This window comes from Miscanthus floridulus, chromosome 1, assembly GCF_019320115.1.
Source record: "Miscanthus floridulus cultivar M001 chromosome 1, ASM1932011v1, whole genome shotgun sequence".
Taxonomy (NCBI): Eukaryota; Viridiplantae; Streptophyta; class Magnoliopsida; order Poales; family Poaceae; genus Miscanthus; species Miscanthus floridulus.
In genome coordinates this window covers 32,251,720-32,264,921 of record NC_089580.1, presented here as the reverse complement: position 1 = coordinate 32,264,921, position 13,202 = coordinate 32,251,720, and the positions used below count along the sequence as shown (strand labels likewise).

General features: G+C 49.0%; 1 protein-coding gene across 1 annotated transcript; it reads right to left on the bottom strand.

The window, feature by feature from the left end:
- Window positions 1-371: 371 nt before the first annotated feature.
- On the bottom strand, window positions 372-12,191 carry LOC136474344 (indole-3-acetaldehyde oxidase-like). The gene is made up of 10 exons (XM_066471965.1): window positions 11,958-12,191; window positions 3,980-5,638; window positions 3,487-3,749; window positions 3,180-3,389; window positions 2,873-3,091; window positions 1,780-2,745; window positions 1,482-1,577; window positions 1,272-1,370; window positions 994-1,183; window positions 372-873 (listed from the first exon to the last, which is right to left on the bottom strand). The coding sequence occupies exons 1-10, from the start codon at window positions 12,091-12,093 to the stop codon at window positions 635-637; spliced, it is 4,077 nt and encodes a 1,358-aa protein (XP_066328062.1). The 5' UTR covers window positions 12,094-12,191; the 3' UTR covers window positions 372-634.
- Window positions 12,192-13,202: the final 1,011 nt, after the last annotated feature.

Genomic DNA, 13,202 nt, shown 5'->3' with positions numbered 1-13,202 from the left:
CATCTTATGAAACAAAAAAGGAGAGAAAAAAGATTAGACAATTGCCAGCTAACTATTCGCATGTGTATGTTTGGATTCCCGGCTAATTGGTGCATATGTCCCTAGCAATGAACTATGAGACCAATCACAGAGCCCAACCGGCAGCAGCAAGCCAGCAACCCCCTCACAGCATCAGCTCTCGTGTGTCACGGGCAGGAACACACGACACATCCCGTGAAATCAAGCAGCGTCTGATCTCAGCTGTGCCGCCACGTTCAAATAAGCGCGCATGGAGTAGCTACCGGTGAAGGTCACAACAAGGCAGCAAGGACAAACCTAGCTGGCTGGTACAATCCTATCCCCCATGTACCCAGAAGGCAGGTACGCACCTAGGAGTACAAACGAATATCCATTGCAAAATTTCTTCAAAATCCAGTCGAAACCACATGATTTCATCCACACGTTCGCCTGCCCGACACTTATTTAGTTTATTTTTTCTTCTATTGCCTGATTCGCAAGGCCACAGCTCGCCATTGCTACCTCTCTTCTGTACATCAGAACTAACACACAGGCAAGCTCGGCATGTCATGCCGTTCTTTAGTATTTTACACAGACTGATTAAGCTCTCTCACCATGGGCAGTGCGCCTGCTGGATCTATGCTTTAGCAGTGGTTGTTGTGCCAGCAGCGGACATGCTCTCCAGGTACCTCTCCACGACATCCAGGCCACACAGCTCCTTGACGACAGGCATCGTCGCTGGCACGTCCATCTGGAACGTGATGGCGGAGTTCGCTGGACCAGTGCAGACCGCGAATTCCTTCCTGGCGGCCCTGATGGCCTCCCTCATTGCACAGTGCACCGAGGAAGCTAGAAGAAGCGGAGGCTCGCCCGATGCTGCAAACAAAGATCCGAAGCACGTTATGTCAGGACTGCAGGCAGCAATTGTCGGTGAGTTCAAATTGCAGCTTACAGTCTTGGAATGTGGAGGGGATTGAATTGTGAGAAAAGGCTCACCTTTGGAAGAGAGGACACGCTTCTGGTCACGGGCGCTGTTGATCAGCTCAACGTTGAGCTGCTTTGGAATGGTATCGACTGTAGGGATCTTGTACGTCCATGTGCCATCGTGGATGACCAACCCGTTAGAGTTGGTTGTGTACTCCTCGTTTGTGAAGAAGCCTACTCCTTGGATGAATGCACCTTCTACCTGTGTTAATGATGGATAATGTTTAGAGGATCATCATATTTCCTTTGATGAAGTGATCAGCTGGAGTGGTTTTTATTTTTCGGCTGACCTGGCCCAAATCGACAGCAGGGTTCAAGCTTTGCCCACAATCGTAGACAAGGTCACTCCTTAGAATTGTTGTTGCTCCCGTCAGGACATCAATTTCCACCTGTGATGAAATTACCAATCATGTGTCAGCATTAAGCACGACTAAAGGTGCAGCCTCCAACAATTTGGCTTGATAACTGAGCTTGCTGTGCTTTTCATGCAGTTTGTATACCTCACTAATGCCAGCTCCATAGTTCAAATAGCTTGTGAAAGTGGGATCAGGGGTCCAGTATGCATGCGCCGATAAGTTCACACTCGCCATACTTGCCTGCAAATGAGCAACAAAATGACATGACCAATTGAAATACTGACAAATATTGTGTTCCTCAGAATCATGGGATCTCCTCACTAAATTGCTACTGCTATTGCTTATCGTTTGTTAATGTCTTAAAGGAAGGAGACAAGGATTTAAACAATTTGTTTTATTGGCATGGTAGTGAGAAAATTGGAATTTACAAGCTTATCTTCACCTGAGCAATCAAGGCACTCCATTCCACTGTGCCGGCCTTAGCCTCCAGATTCTCCTTGATTGGCTTCAGTCTCTCAACGAGCGCAACACACGACTGTCGAACCGCTTCACAGCTAGTTTCAGAAGTGGTGCTCCCACCGGTGAACCCTCCCTGGATCATGCTCAATGTATCAGCCTGGATAACCCGAACCTTGTCCAGTAGGCTTTCGCTGCCGTCAGGACACAGCTCTCCCAATCCGAATGCTGTCATCTGCTTCACTTTTGTCCACAGCCCTTGGCCTATCTCAACCCCTCCGACCTCAACAGCAATGGAACCATCATTCATGATAGACACCTTGCCTGGAGCTGGCCGAAGCCTGACCTCATATGTAATTGGCACACAAGAAACGCCACGCTTCTTCCACTTGTTGCTTCTGTTGAAGTGCTCCACCATTTCAGCTCGGCGCTGGTATTCTGGAGAGGAGGCCAGCTTATCAAACATGGTAACTAGGCTGTAGGTAGAAGCTTCACCTGCAGTATCTCCGAAGAACACCACAAGGCTCTCGAAGTCATGAAGGTTCTTCCTCCTTATGGTGTTAGTGTCGACTGAAAGTGCTGAGGCAACATGCTCAATGATGGCTTCAGCGATGAAAGAGCCCTGCACATCTCCAGGACCCCTCATTGCCGATTTTGATGAGACATTTGTCTTGCAGACCTTGGTGTCAAATGCAAGATTGCCCCAGTTGTACTTTTTGAGAGAACCTATAATAGGTGCTGCGATGATTGGACTCACATCCGGCGATATTCCAGCATTGATCCCAAGATCAATGTGCAAGGCTGTGATCTTGCCATCTGACTTGAACCCAACAGAGTACTTCACCTTCATAGGATGTCGACCGCCTGCCATTATCATGTCTGTCTTGCGATCAAGGTACATCCGAACTGGACGCCGTAGCTTGAATGCGGCAACCGCACATGCACATGCAACCTGACAGAGGAAATTCAGTCATCTATAACACATTTTTCCTCAATCTGATGTGTGAATATTAGTTCACTGTACATTGGTAACTGAAAATAGAGAAGTTCAGCATAAGCTCTAGTTATTTAGGACTTACATGTATTGCTTTCATTGCCTTTCCACCAAAGCCTCCTCCGACTCTTCTGGTGATGAGGCGGACATTATGAAATGGAATGCCAAGGCACTTTGCAACCACATTTTGCGTGACCTCAGGAATTTGTGTTGAAGAATAGATGGTTATGCAGTTATCTTCATCAGGAATAGCTAGCGCCACTTGTGTCTCCATGTAGAAATAGTATTGGGATTCAAGTTTTACCTGCAGAAACAAAAATGCCAAGCATGAGTTGTTTGCCCTTGTGGGAAAGTCAAGTATACATCCTCTTTAAACATCACAAAACATGTACCTCCGCTGATAGAATCTTGTGATCAGCTTCAGACATCCCTTGGTTGTAATCACCAACTGGCTTAGGAGCTAAAAATGGGGGGGTTTGGAAGTAGCTGTTTCGTTGGATTGCATCTTCTATTGTCAGAATTGGTGGCTCCAGATTTTCTGTGCTATACTCAATAACGGCCTGCTTTGCTGCCATGTAGGCATACTTCTGTGTTTCAGCAATCTGAGTGATTGAAAAATCAACATGATGCAGTAAGGTTGGAGAGACATAAACATATAAATGGTTTTGTGAAATCTAAAGAACACTTAAGAAATATTACCACAACACCAATATTTTGACCAGCAAATTCAGCAACTGGATCTGCAAAAAGTGGCTCTTCTCCCAACCCCGGGAAGCTGGAACCAACATTTTGTCCACCGCTTGGAATATCCTTTGCGGTGATAACTGTGATGACCTTCTGTGAAGCCAGAGATGATTTAAAGTTGATAGCCTTTACATGGGCATGAGGGTGGGTGCTATAGATAAATGCTCCATAGAGGCAATCTTTGGGAGCAGGGATATCATCAACGTACACAGCTTCCCCTGTGTCATTAAAAGGAATATGGTTAAGGGTATTGTCTTGTGGAGAAACTGCAGGCACTAAAAATGTTCAGGGGAGATGCTTATTGGACAGTTCAGCGATGACTAAAATTAGTGTGTCAGAAATGAACAGAAGGACCATTATATGGTTTCTTTGCGGAGTATGCTGAAGAAAAAAGTTATGATGATCTTATGAACATGTTTATTTGTGTATTGGAAATAAGATTGTATACCTGAAGCTTGGATCTCTGCCCCTGCTTTCTTAATTGGCTTGCCAACTGGCTTGTATTCATCAGTGAGAAACATTTCTTGTCTTGACCGTATTGGCAAATGATTGCTATCAAATTTAAGATGCTTCTCCGGTGAGTGCTCAATGGCACCGTTTGTGGCTCCATTACTATATAACCCACTGGCCCCATTAACCTTTGCAGATTCATTCAAACTGTTGGCAAGGGAAGATAGGAATGTAAACAAGAAACTGACAGCCAAGCTGATTCTATACTCAGGATGTGTTGTGCCTTCTGATGGTTTAACAGTCCCTTTAAGCAACCGAACAGCTTCAAGTATAACAGACGAGCTCACTGTTTTTCCCTTCAGGTAATCCTCAACCTTCCTAGCTCTAATAGCATGATCTGCTCCATACGCACCGAATGCCAGACATATATCCTCAATGAGATGGTCCCTTGATGCTGCATCCACTGAAGTCCTTGCCAAGAAAGCTGAATTGACATATGAGACAGCATTGCCAAGTGGACGAGGTGCTGCTCGGAAAGTCTCAAAGGTGATGCCATCTGAACTCCAATCGGGGATAAATATGCTCAGCAGCAGGGTCCTAGAATCACATGGAGGCTGCTGCAAGAATTCCTCCAAGGCGAGGCAAAGCCTTTTGGAAGCCTCCTGGATAGTGACAGTTGAACCTGCAGCTAGTAGGACAGTCACAATGTCCGATGCAAATTGCAACCGTTGCGCCATAATGATGTTTCCACCTATGGTTGCTGTGTTCCGAACAAATGGAGAGGCCACTTTGTTCAGGTGATCTGCAATCTTTTTGAAAACCACATTTCCATCTGACAGCACCTCAATTGCTTTAGAAATGGACACAACTGATCCAAGCTCAACACCCTTGCTGCATCTGTTGATGACTGAAAGCTCTGGGATCTCTTTGATGTCAATGTACTTGTCATGAAGGTCTTGATCCTTATACACCCCAGACCCAGTGTTTGAAGCAACTATCTTCACAGAATTTTCATCGAAGGAGTCAGATTGAAACAGTCTGTGAAGCTCGTCAATGCTCTTAGGACGATACCAGCCATCGTCAGAAACAGGAACTGGAGCACTGTTAACCTGCTCAATCGAGGACTTTATCTCAGATTTGAGAAACTCAGGGAAAGTGCAGACGGCACCACTATTGTAGCCTGGCAGCTTGCTGACATCTGCAGGCTCGTCACCCTTCTTCCAGAAGCAGTTGAGGCCCAGGTCCTCAAGATCGACATCGGCTGCGAAGCTCTTGCAGGCGTCGACAATGGGCCTGTACCCAGTGCACCGGCACAGGTTGCCGGAGACAGCCTTCTCAGCCTCTGAGGAAGTGAGCTTGGAGAAGCCGGCAGGTGGGGCTGGTCGATCAGCCGCCTTGTCGGCTTTGACAAGCGCAGAGAAGATGGACATACACATGCCAGGCGTGCAGAAGCCGCACTGGGAGGCATGGAAGCCAGAGAGGCGCTGCTGCACAGGGTGGTAGCCATCCTTGGTGTTGCCAATGCCCTCGCTGGTGGTCACCGAGCAGCGGTCCACGCTATGGAGCAGCGTCAGGCAGGAGCTCGCTGAGAACTCGGTCACCTTATCCGTGGCCGGGTCGTACTTTGAGACAAGCACAACGCATGCACCGCAGCCACCTGTAACAACGAAAATTTCAAAAGAAGCAAGAGGTTAGCTTCCTTTTTCCCCCTAAGCACGCAGAAAATTTGTGCATCATTAGATCAACATAAAAAAATGCAAGTTGGTTAAGGTTGGCACAACTGTGCTGTATAAAGCGCACACCCTACAGCTACTATTCCTGATGTGTATGCAGGGTGTAAAGGTGCTAATTTGTGGTGGAACGTCGCAATAATTGAGCTTGACATTTCGAGATCTTGGGTACTTGATCTACAGAAAACGAAGGGGCAAGAAAAAAAAAAGCTTTGGCCCTACTGCATAGAAAGTGGTCCGTAGCAACTTTTCCTGCCTTTTTTGGTGTTCTGATTGTTGGAACTCGACGCAGCTGCGCGGCCTGGAACGCGAACACCGACGACGGCGCGGTGACCGCGGCGAGAGCTAGGGCTGAGACAGATGTAAAACTTGCGAAGAAGATGGGAATTAGGTACTGCCAACGTAACAGCCCTTTGAGTCCTTTGTTCATGTTTATATAAGACACCTAAGGAACACGACCTCATCCCACGCCATGCTGTATCGGGTACAAACACCGTTTCCGCGATGCCTGTCCCGTGCGCCCGGCACGTCATGGCGTGAACATGACAAACTCCACCGGACCGTGTCGTAGCCAGGCACGACTCCAACCACGGCCGATCCTAACCGACTCACCCCTAGACACCAACTGAATGAAAGATTACATGATCTACATCAACTTATCTAACAAATCACCACCTAAGCTTGATGCACTTCTACGACTCCTAAAGCACTCCTCAGTTCTATGAACTTAACTCGTCCCAGCGATTTGGTGAAGATGTCAGCCAATTGATCTGCTGTCCCAATGTGATCCACCTCCACCTTTCCATCCTCTATGCATTCACGAAGAAAATGATACTTTGTATCGATGTGTTTACTTCGTTCGTGGTGCACCGGATTCCTGCTGAGAGCAATTGCAGACATATTGTCCATGAGTAGCTTCACCGTCGCCTCTTTCGTTCCCAACATGTCAGCTATGAGTCGGCTTAGCTAGATTCCTTGGCACGCTGTTGCTGCTGCCGCGACGTATTCTGCTTCACAAGATGAGAGTGCGACGATCTTCTGCTTCTGTGACGACCATGTCACTAAACTCTTGCCGAGAAAATAGACAGCACCAGATGTACTTCTGCGGTCTTCTACATCCCCAGCATAATCACTGTCGCTATATCCCAACAACATCGGCTGAAGCTCTCATCCTCTTGTGTATATGCATCCATACCCAACAGTTCCCTTTAGGTATCTCAGAATACGCTTAACAGCAAGCCAGTGCTTCTTTCCTGGCGCCTCCATGTATCTGCTTACCACCCCAACAGCATAGGCCAAGTCTGGTCTTGTGTTTACAATGTATCTTAGACTGCCGATCAGACTCCTGTAGGCTGTTGGGTCTACTGCATCTTCTCCTTTCAACTTGCAGAGTTTGAGCCTGCACTCCATTGGAGTATCACATGAGTTGCAATTCTTCATGTTAGCATTCTCTAAAATCTTCAGAGCATATGCACTTTGGCTCAGAGTGATTTCACCACCTCCTTGCTTAACTTCAATACCCAGATAGTAACTAAGGAGTCCCAAATCACTCATGCTGAATTTCCTTCTCATCTCTGCCTTGAACTTTAGAATATCTCCAACTGAAGGTCTAGAGATTATAAGATCATCAACATAAACTCCAACAATGAGAAAGGATTTACTGCTCCTCTTGTAAACAGCATGCTCTAACTTGCTTCTCACAAAACCGAGAGCAATCAACTCCTTGTCTAACTTAGCATTCCATGCTCGAGGTGCCTATCTAAGACCATACAGAGCCTTTTTCAACTTCAACACCTTATGTGAATCGCCAATGATGAAACCTGGAGGCTGCTGCACAAACACTGTCTCTGACAGATCACCATTTAAAAATGCAGACTTGCCGTCCATATGGTGAACCTCCCAACCACCGTGTGCTGCTAGTGCAAGCAAAACCCTTACAGTCTCTATTCTGGCAACAGGGGCATAAACTTCATCAAAGTCAATTCCCTGATGCTGAGCATAGCCTTTAGCCACTAAACGTGCCTTATACTTGACAATTTTGCCTTCTGGGTCCTTCTTGACTTTAAATACCCACTTGAGGCCGATGGCCTTCTGCTTGGGTGGAAGATCACAAGAAACCCATGTCTTATTATCCTCAATGGCCTTCATCTCCTCCTCCATTGCCTTCCTCCAACACTGCTCTGACAGTGCCTCCTGAATCGACTTTGGCTCTTCTGTAGCAACCAAGCAAATGCCGCTATACTCGAAGTCCTGCACCTCATCAGTTGTGTCAAGTAAGTTGGGGATGGTTCTGTATCTGAGTGGAGCACCATCTGAAAAATCACTGTCATGCGAAGGCGGAGTAGCCCATTGGATCTGTTGATGTGGTGGTGTGTGTGGAGATGCCACGCTTCCTGTGGATGGAATTGAAACTGCAGGCGAAACTGGTTCCCAATCTCCAGGTTCAGAAACGGGGCCATCATCTACATCGGCACCTATCGTCGGACCATGAACAGTGTTGTCAAGACACTGAACCTGAAACGTCTCTGTTGCTGCTGCATCACCACCATGTGGCCTGCCTGCTGTTCCTGTCCCCTCCCAATTCCAAGCCACCTTCTCATCAAAAATCACATCACGACTGATCATAAGCTTATCCTTCACGGGATCATAGATTTGATACCCTTTAGTTCCTGGTTCGTAACCAAGGAAAACTCCTGGCACCGATCGGTCAGACAACTTACTGATCCCTGGACCAACACGCTTGACATATGCCTTGCATCCAAATGTTCTGAGATGTTTGACACCTGGCTTTCTCCCAAACCATGCTTCAAACGGCATCTGGTCACTCAGACTCTTGGTCGGTGCGCGATTAAGCAAGTACATCGCCGTCTTGACTGCTTCTCCCCAGAACCGAGCCGGGACGCCCATGCTCTTGAGTAAGCACGTGCCATCTCAACCACCGTTTGGTTGCGCCTCTCGACAACCCCATTTTGTTGTGGCGTATATGCTGTTGTGGTGTTGTGCTTGATGCCATGTTCCTGACAAAATTCCACAAACGCACCCGAATTGAACTCGCCTCCGCGATCTGACCTGAAAGCTTTCAGTTTGCAACTCAACTCAAGTTGTGCTGCAGCCTTGAATCTCTTGAAGTGTCTGAGGGCTTCGTCCTTCGTGGCCATTAGCTCAAGCCACATGTAACGACTGTGGTCGTCCACAATGAGTAGGAAGTACAGCTTCCCGCCCGGGGGTGGGCGGCGTGACATGGCCACAAAGATCTGCATGCACCAACTCCAAACAACCTGATGCACGATACGCCGAGGCCCTGGGAAACGACATCCTGTGCTGCTTTCCAAGCGCACATCCATCGCAAACCTGCTCGACAGTCTTCACCACCGGCATGCCTTCAATCATCTCCCTTGCTGCTAGCTCACGAAGGGCTCTGAAGTTCAGATGCCCGTATCTGGCATGCCACAACCACAAGATGTCGTCCATCTTCGACAGTAGGCAAGTAGGTGACATGATCTTTACCTACATTATGTACAGCTGGTTCCTGCGTTCTGCTCGAATGAGCACGCTCCGGCTCTTGCTGCCTGTGTTCTGACGCTCCATGACCACCATGACGCCATTGTCGATTTCGACACGACACCCGCCTTCTTCTAGCTGGCCTAGGCTCACAATATTACACTTCAAAGATGGTATCTAATATACCTCAGATAGCACCCTGTGTTCTTGGTTCTTGCCGGCGATCGTCACAGCCCTGATCCCGCAAATCTCAACCTTGGACCCATCTCCAAACCTCACGGCCCCTCGCACAGATTCATCCAAATTGAACAATGAAGCTCTGCAGCCAGTCATGTGGTTTGTAGCTCCTGTATCCAAAACCCACGAGCCTTCTTCATACTTGGATGGATTGACCCGTTCCTGGTTCAGAAACACACGGGGTGCTACTGCAACTCCTGCAGTTCTGATCACATTGCAAACTTGTGCCACTAGAAGAGCAGGTTGTGGATCGGCATCAGTATTGGCATGATGAGCTGCCTCTGCCTGATCCCGCGGGTACTTCTTGCACTCCCTGGCCCAATGGCCATAAACCTTGCACTTATTACAACGGCCTTTGCGGCGTGGTGCACCGGTGTTGTTGGCCTCCTTGCCTCTCGAGTCACGTGAGTCACGGTTACCACCGCCTCCTGCACCACGCGCCCCGTTCTTGCTCTTCTTCTGATGGTGGCCATAGCCACCACCACCCTTGCCCCCGGCTGAGGACGAATCTGTCATCATCCTCGCTTTGTGCTTCGCGGCCCAATCATCCTCCGTCATCATGAGTTGTCCTTGCTTATTGGTGACCTCCTACACCGTGGGCTCGATCGATCTTCTGCAGCACGCAGACGTCCAACGAGTTCTTCCACAGACAAGGTTTTTAAATCACAGAACATCTCAAATGTAACTGCCACTTGATTATATCTCGGTGGCACGACTTTGAGGAACTTTTTCACGACACGAGCATCATCGACACTCGTCTCCCCTAGGCCCTTGAGATCGGTCGCAATCTTACCAATTCTCACAGTGAAGTCTTCAATTGTTTCACCAGATTTGAAAGAGATTGCTTCAAACTCGGCTAGAAGTTTCTGCGCATTCACCTCCTTAACCCTATCTGCACCCAAACGCATTGACTTGATCGCCTCCCAGGCCTCCTTGGCTGACTTTTTGTTCAGCAACATCGAGTGCATCTCGGGGGGAACACCACGGATCATGGCGCCCAGAGCGAGCCGATCACGACGTCGCTCGACCTTGTCAGATTCAACTGCGTCCCACAGGAACATGGCTTCGAGATTGCATTGCACATGAGCCGACCACTCTTGGTAATTGGATCGGGAAAGCATCGGCCATACCAGATTTCCTGAAGCCTGATTCCATGCCCGCTCCATCAGCTCCTTCTCCTTCTCGCTGTTGGTGCCCATCACGACGGCAAGTGTTCACGGCTTGATCTGCTTGAACACAACGATCTAACTCGCCCGGTTGCTCCTCCTGTCTCTCTACTCCGCCGAACACGTCTCCTCGGCTCTGATACCACTTGTTGGAACTCGACGCAGCTGCGCGGCCTGGAACGCGAACACCGACGACGGCGCGGTGACCGCGGCGAGAGCTAGGGCTGAGACAGATGTAAAACTTGCGAAGAAGATGGGAATTAGGTACTGCCAACGTAACAGCCCTTTGAGTCCTTTGTTCATGTTTATATAAGACACCTGAGGAACACGACCTCATCCCACGCCATGCCGTATCGGGTACAAACACCGTTTCCGCGATGCCTGTCCCGTGCGCCCGGCACGTCATGGCGTGAACATGACAAACTCGACCGGACCGTGTCGTAGCCAGGCACGACTCCAACCACGGCCGATCCTAACCGACTCATCCCTAGACACCAACTGAATGAAAGATTACATGATCTGCATCAACTTATCTAACACTGATGATATATGACGAAGACCTGAAAAGCAGGAATTGGATTAGCAGTTGCCTGCCGAAAACAGAGTGGTCTGTGACTGTATGTTTAGTTTCTTCGTCTGTTCTTTGGGTGTTTTGGCAAGAAAGCAGGCCCGATGCCTGGGACTGGGAAGCTCTTCAGTTCTTGGTCGTCTTGGACTCTCGGCCTTTTCTGGCGAACACTGTGATCTCGTTGTTGTTGCTGTTAATTGAAGACGATATAATATATTGTGTCTGATTTTTCTCTGATCAGAGAGGGTACCTGGGAGACAGACTTGTATGAATTTGTACTGGGATGTTATGTGCCTTTCTATGGCTAGCTCTCAGCTTCTTGGCGCGTCCGTGAGACGGCTCTGACATCCCAAGAAAACTGGGGATGAAAACGGAAAAATCGAAGGCAGCCTGTCCAGGAACAGGGACGCAGAAGGGGCCCATGAGAAGAACCAGCAAGTTAAATCTGCTGCGGTGAAGCGGTGAAGCCCACACCAACGAGTACGCGAATTCCCTCGCCACCTATTCTCCTCTATTAGGAAGACACAGAGAGGCTAGGAAATGAACTCTCATGTATGGATCGGACAGCATAGCTTCACCACCTAAAGCTTGGTTAGGACATGCTTTCAAGTTTCAAGGAAGCTACGTGCTACCGTTCGTGCCTGCTCTCCTGATGCTCCGATGATGATTCTCTAGCAACCAAGCTATAGGAGCTCAGCTGCGAATTTAATCCACGAAGGCAGAAGCTACAGCATCATACAAGGATGCATGCGCATGGTGACGGCGGGCACGTACCTTCACCGCAGCCGAGCTTGGGCCCCCTGACGGGTGTCTGGGTGCGGAGGAACTCCAGCAGCGTCGTCGACGGGTCCACGCCGGCGGCCTCGTACCGCTTGCCGTTCACGGCCAGCACCGCCGCCGCCTTCCCCATCTCCACCTGCAGGCTGCAGCCTTCTTGACGACTCGAGTTGCCTCCACTCCACAGTCACACAGCCGAGAGAGCCGGAGGCACTCACAGTCACGGCCGCCACGCGCGCGCCTATATGTTGCAGCGCCGGGGTCGTGTGGGTGATGCACGCGCTGACGCCGGCGGTGGAAAGCGAGCCGCGAGGGGTTTCTAATAAATTCTAAGTCGTCGGTCGCTGGGCACGCACTGTGCAGGTCTAGGAGTACAGTATCCCAGTGTGATGGATACCGTATTCTGGTATGGTAGCATTGGTCTAGTGGTACACTGATACCAAACCACAGGTCCACAGCCTTGTCAGATTCCAGCTTTGTACAAGCAGAGAGCATCTGGCCACATGGAGTCGGATGGCGAGGGGACTCTGCACGGGGCAGGTAGCTCAGGTGTAGCCGTGTAGTGTGTATACAATACAATGCAACAGGTGAACCGGCAGGCAGGCCGGCCTGTGCCACACTGCCACGGATGGTTTGCTAACTACAATTTCGGCATATGCCGTCTAGAACCTACGCTCCGTGTGGCATGTTCAAGTATGCAGGGCACCCAGCCGGCCGCGGCCCGCGGGCCGCCTAGTTGCTCGCGAAGTCAAAAGATTCGGTATGATCCATCTAGCGCGAGAGCGACTACGTATATTATATATTATCTGTCTCCTCGTTCGAATTCGTCGGGGTTGCGAGCTTTCTGGTTGGTAGTAATTAATAAGTAGCTAGGGCATAGTGCGAGCCCCTTTTGTTGCGTAATAACAAACAAAGCAAACACAAGATGACAAATAAAGAGATAAATATAGTCGATGAAGGTGTCGCTAAGCAACGTACCACTCCACTCTAAACTCTAAACTCGATAGCAGCGCGCGCGCGCGCGCGCATATATATATATATGCATCTTGCCCCACCCACGCACTCGCGGGATGCACACGCATGTAACCTTAACGAGAGCCAGAGGTATACTAACCACAGTATCGGTGGAGAGTTTTATGGCATTGTTTTCAAGACTGTCACATGACGTAGAATGAAATAAAATATAGATGAAACCCCTCTCTCAATAGAGAGTTTCGTTTTATAGTTTTATAGACATTAAAT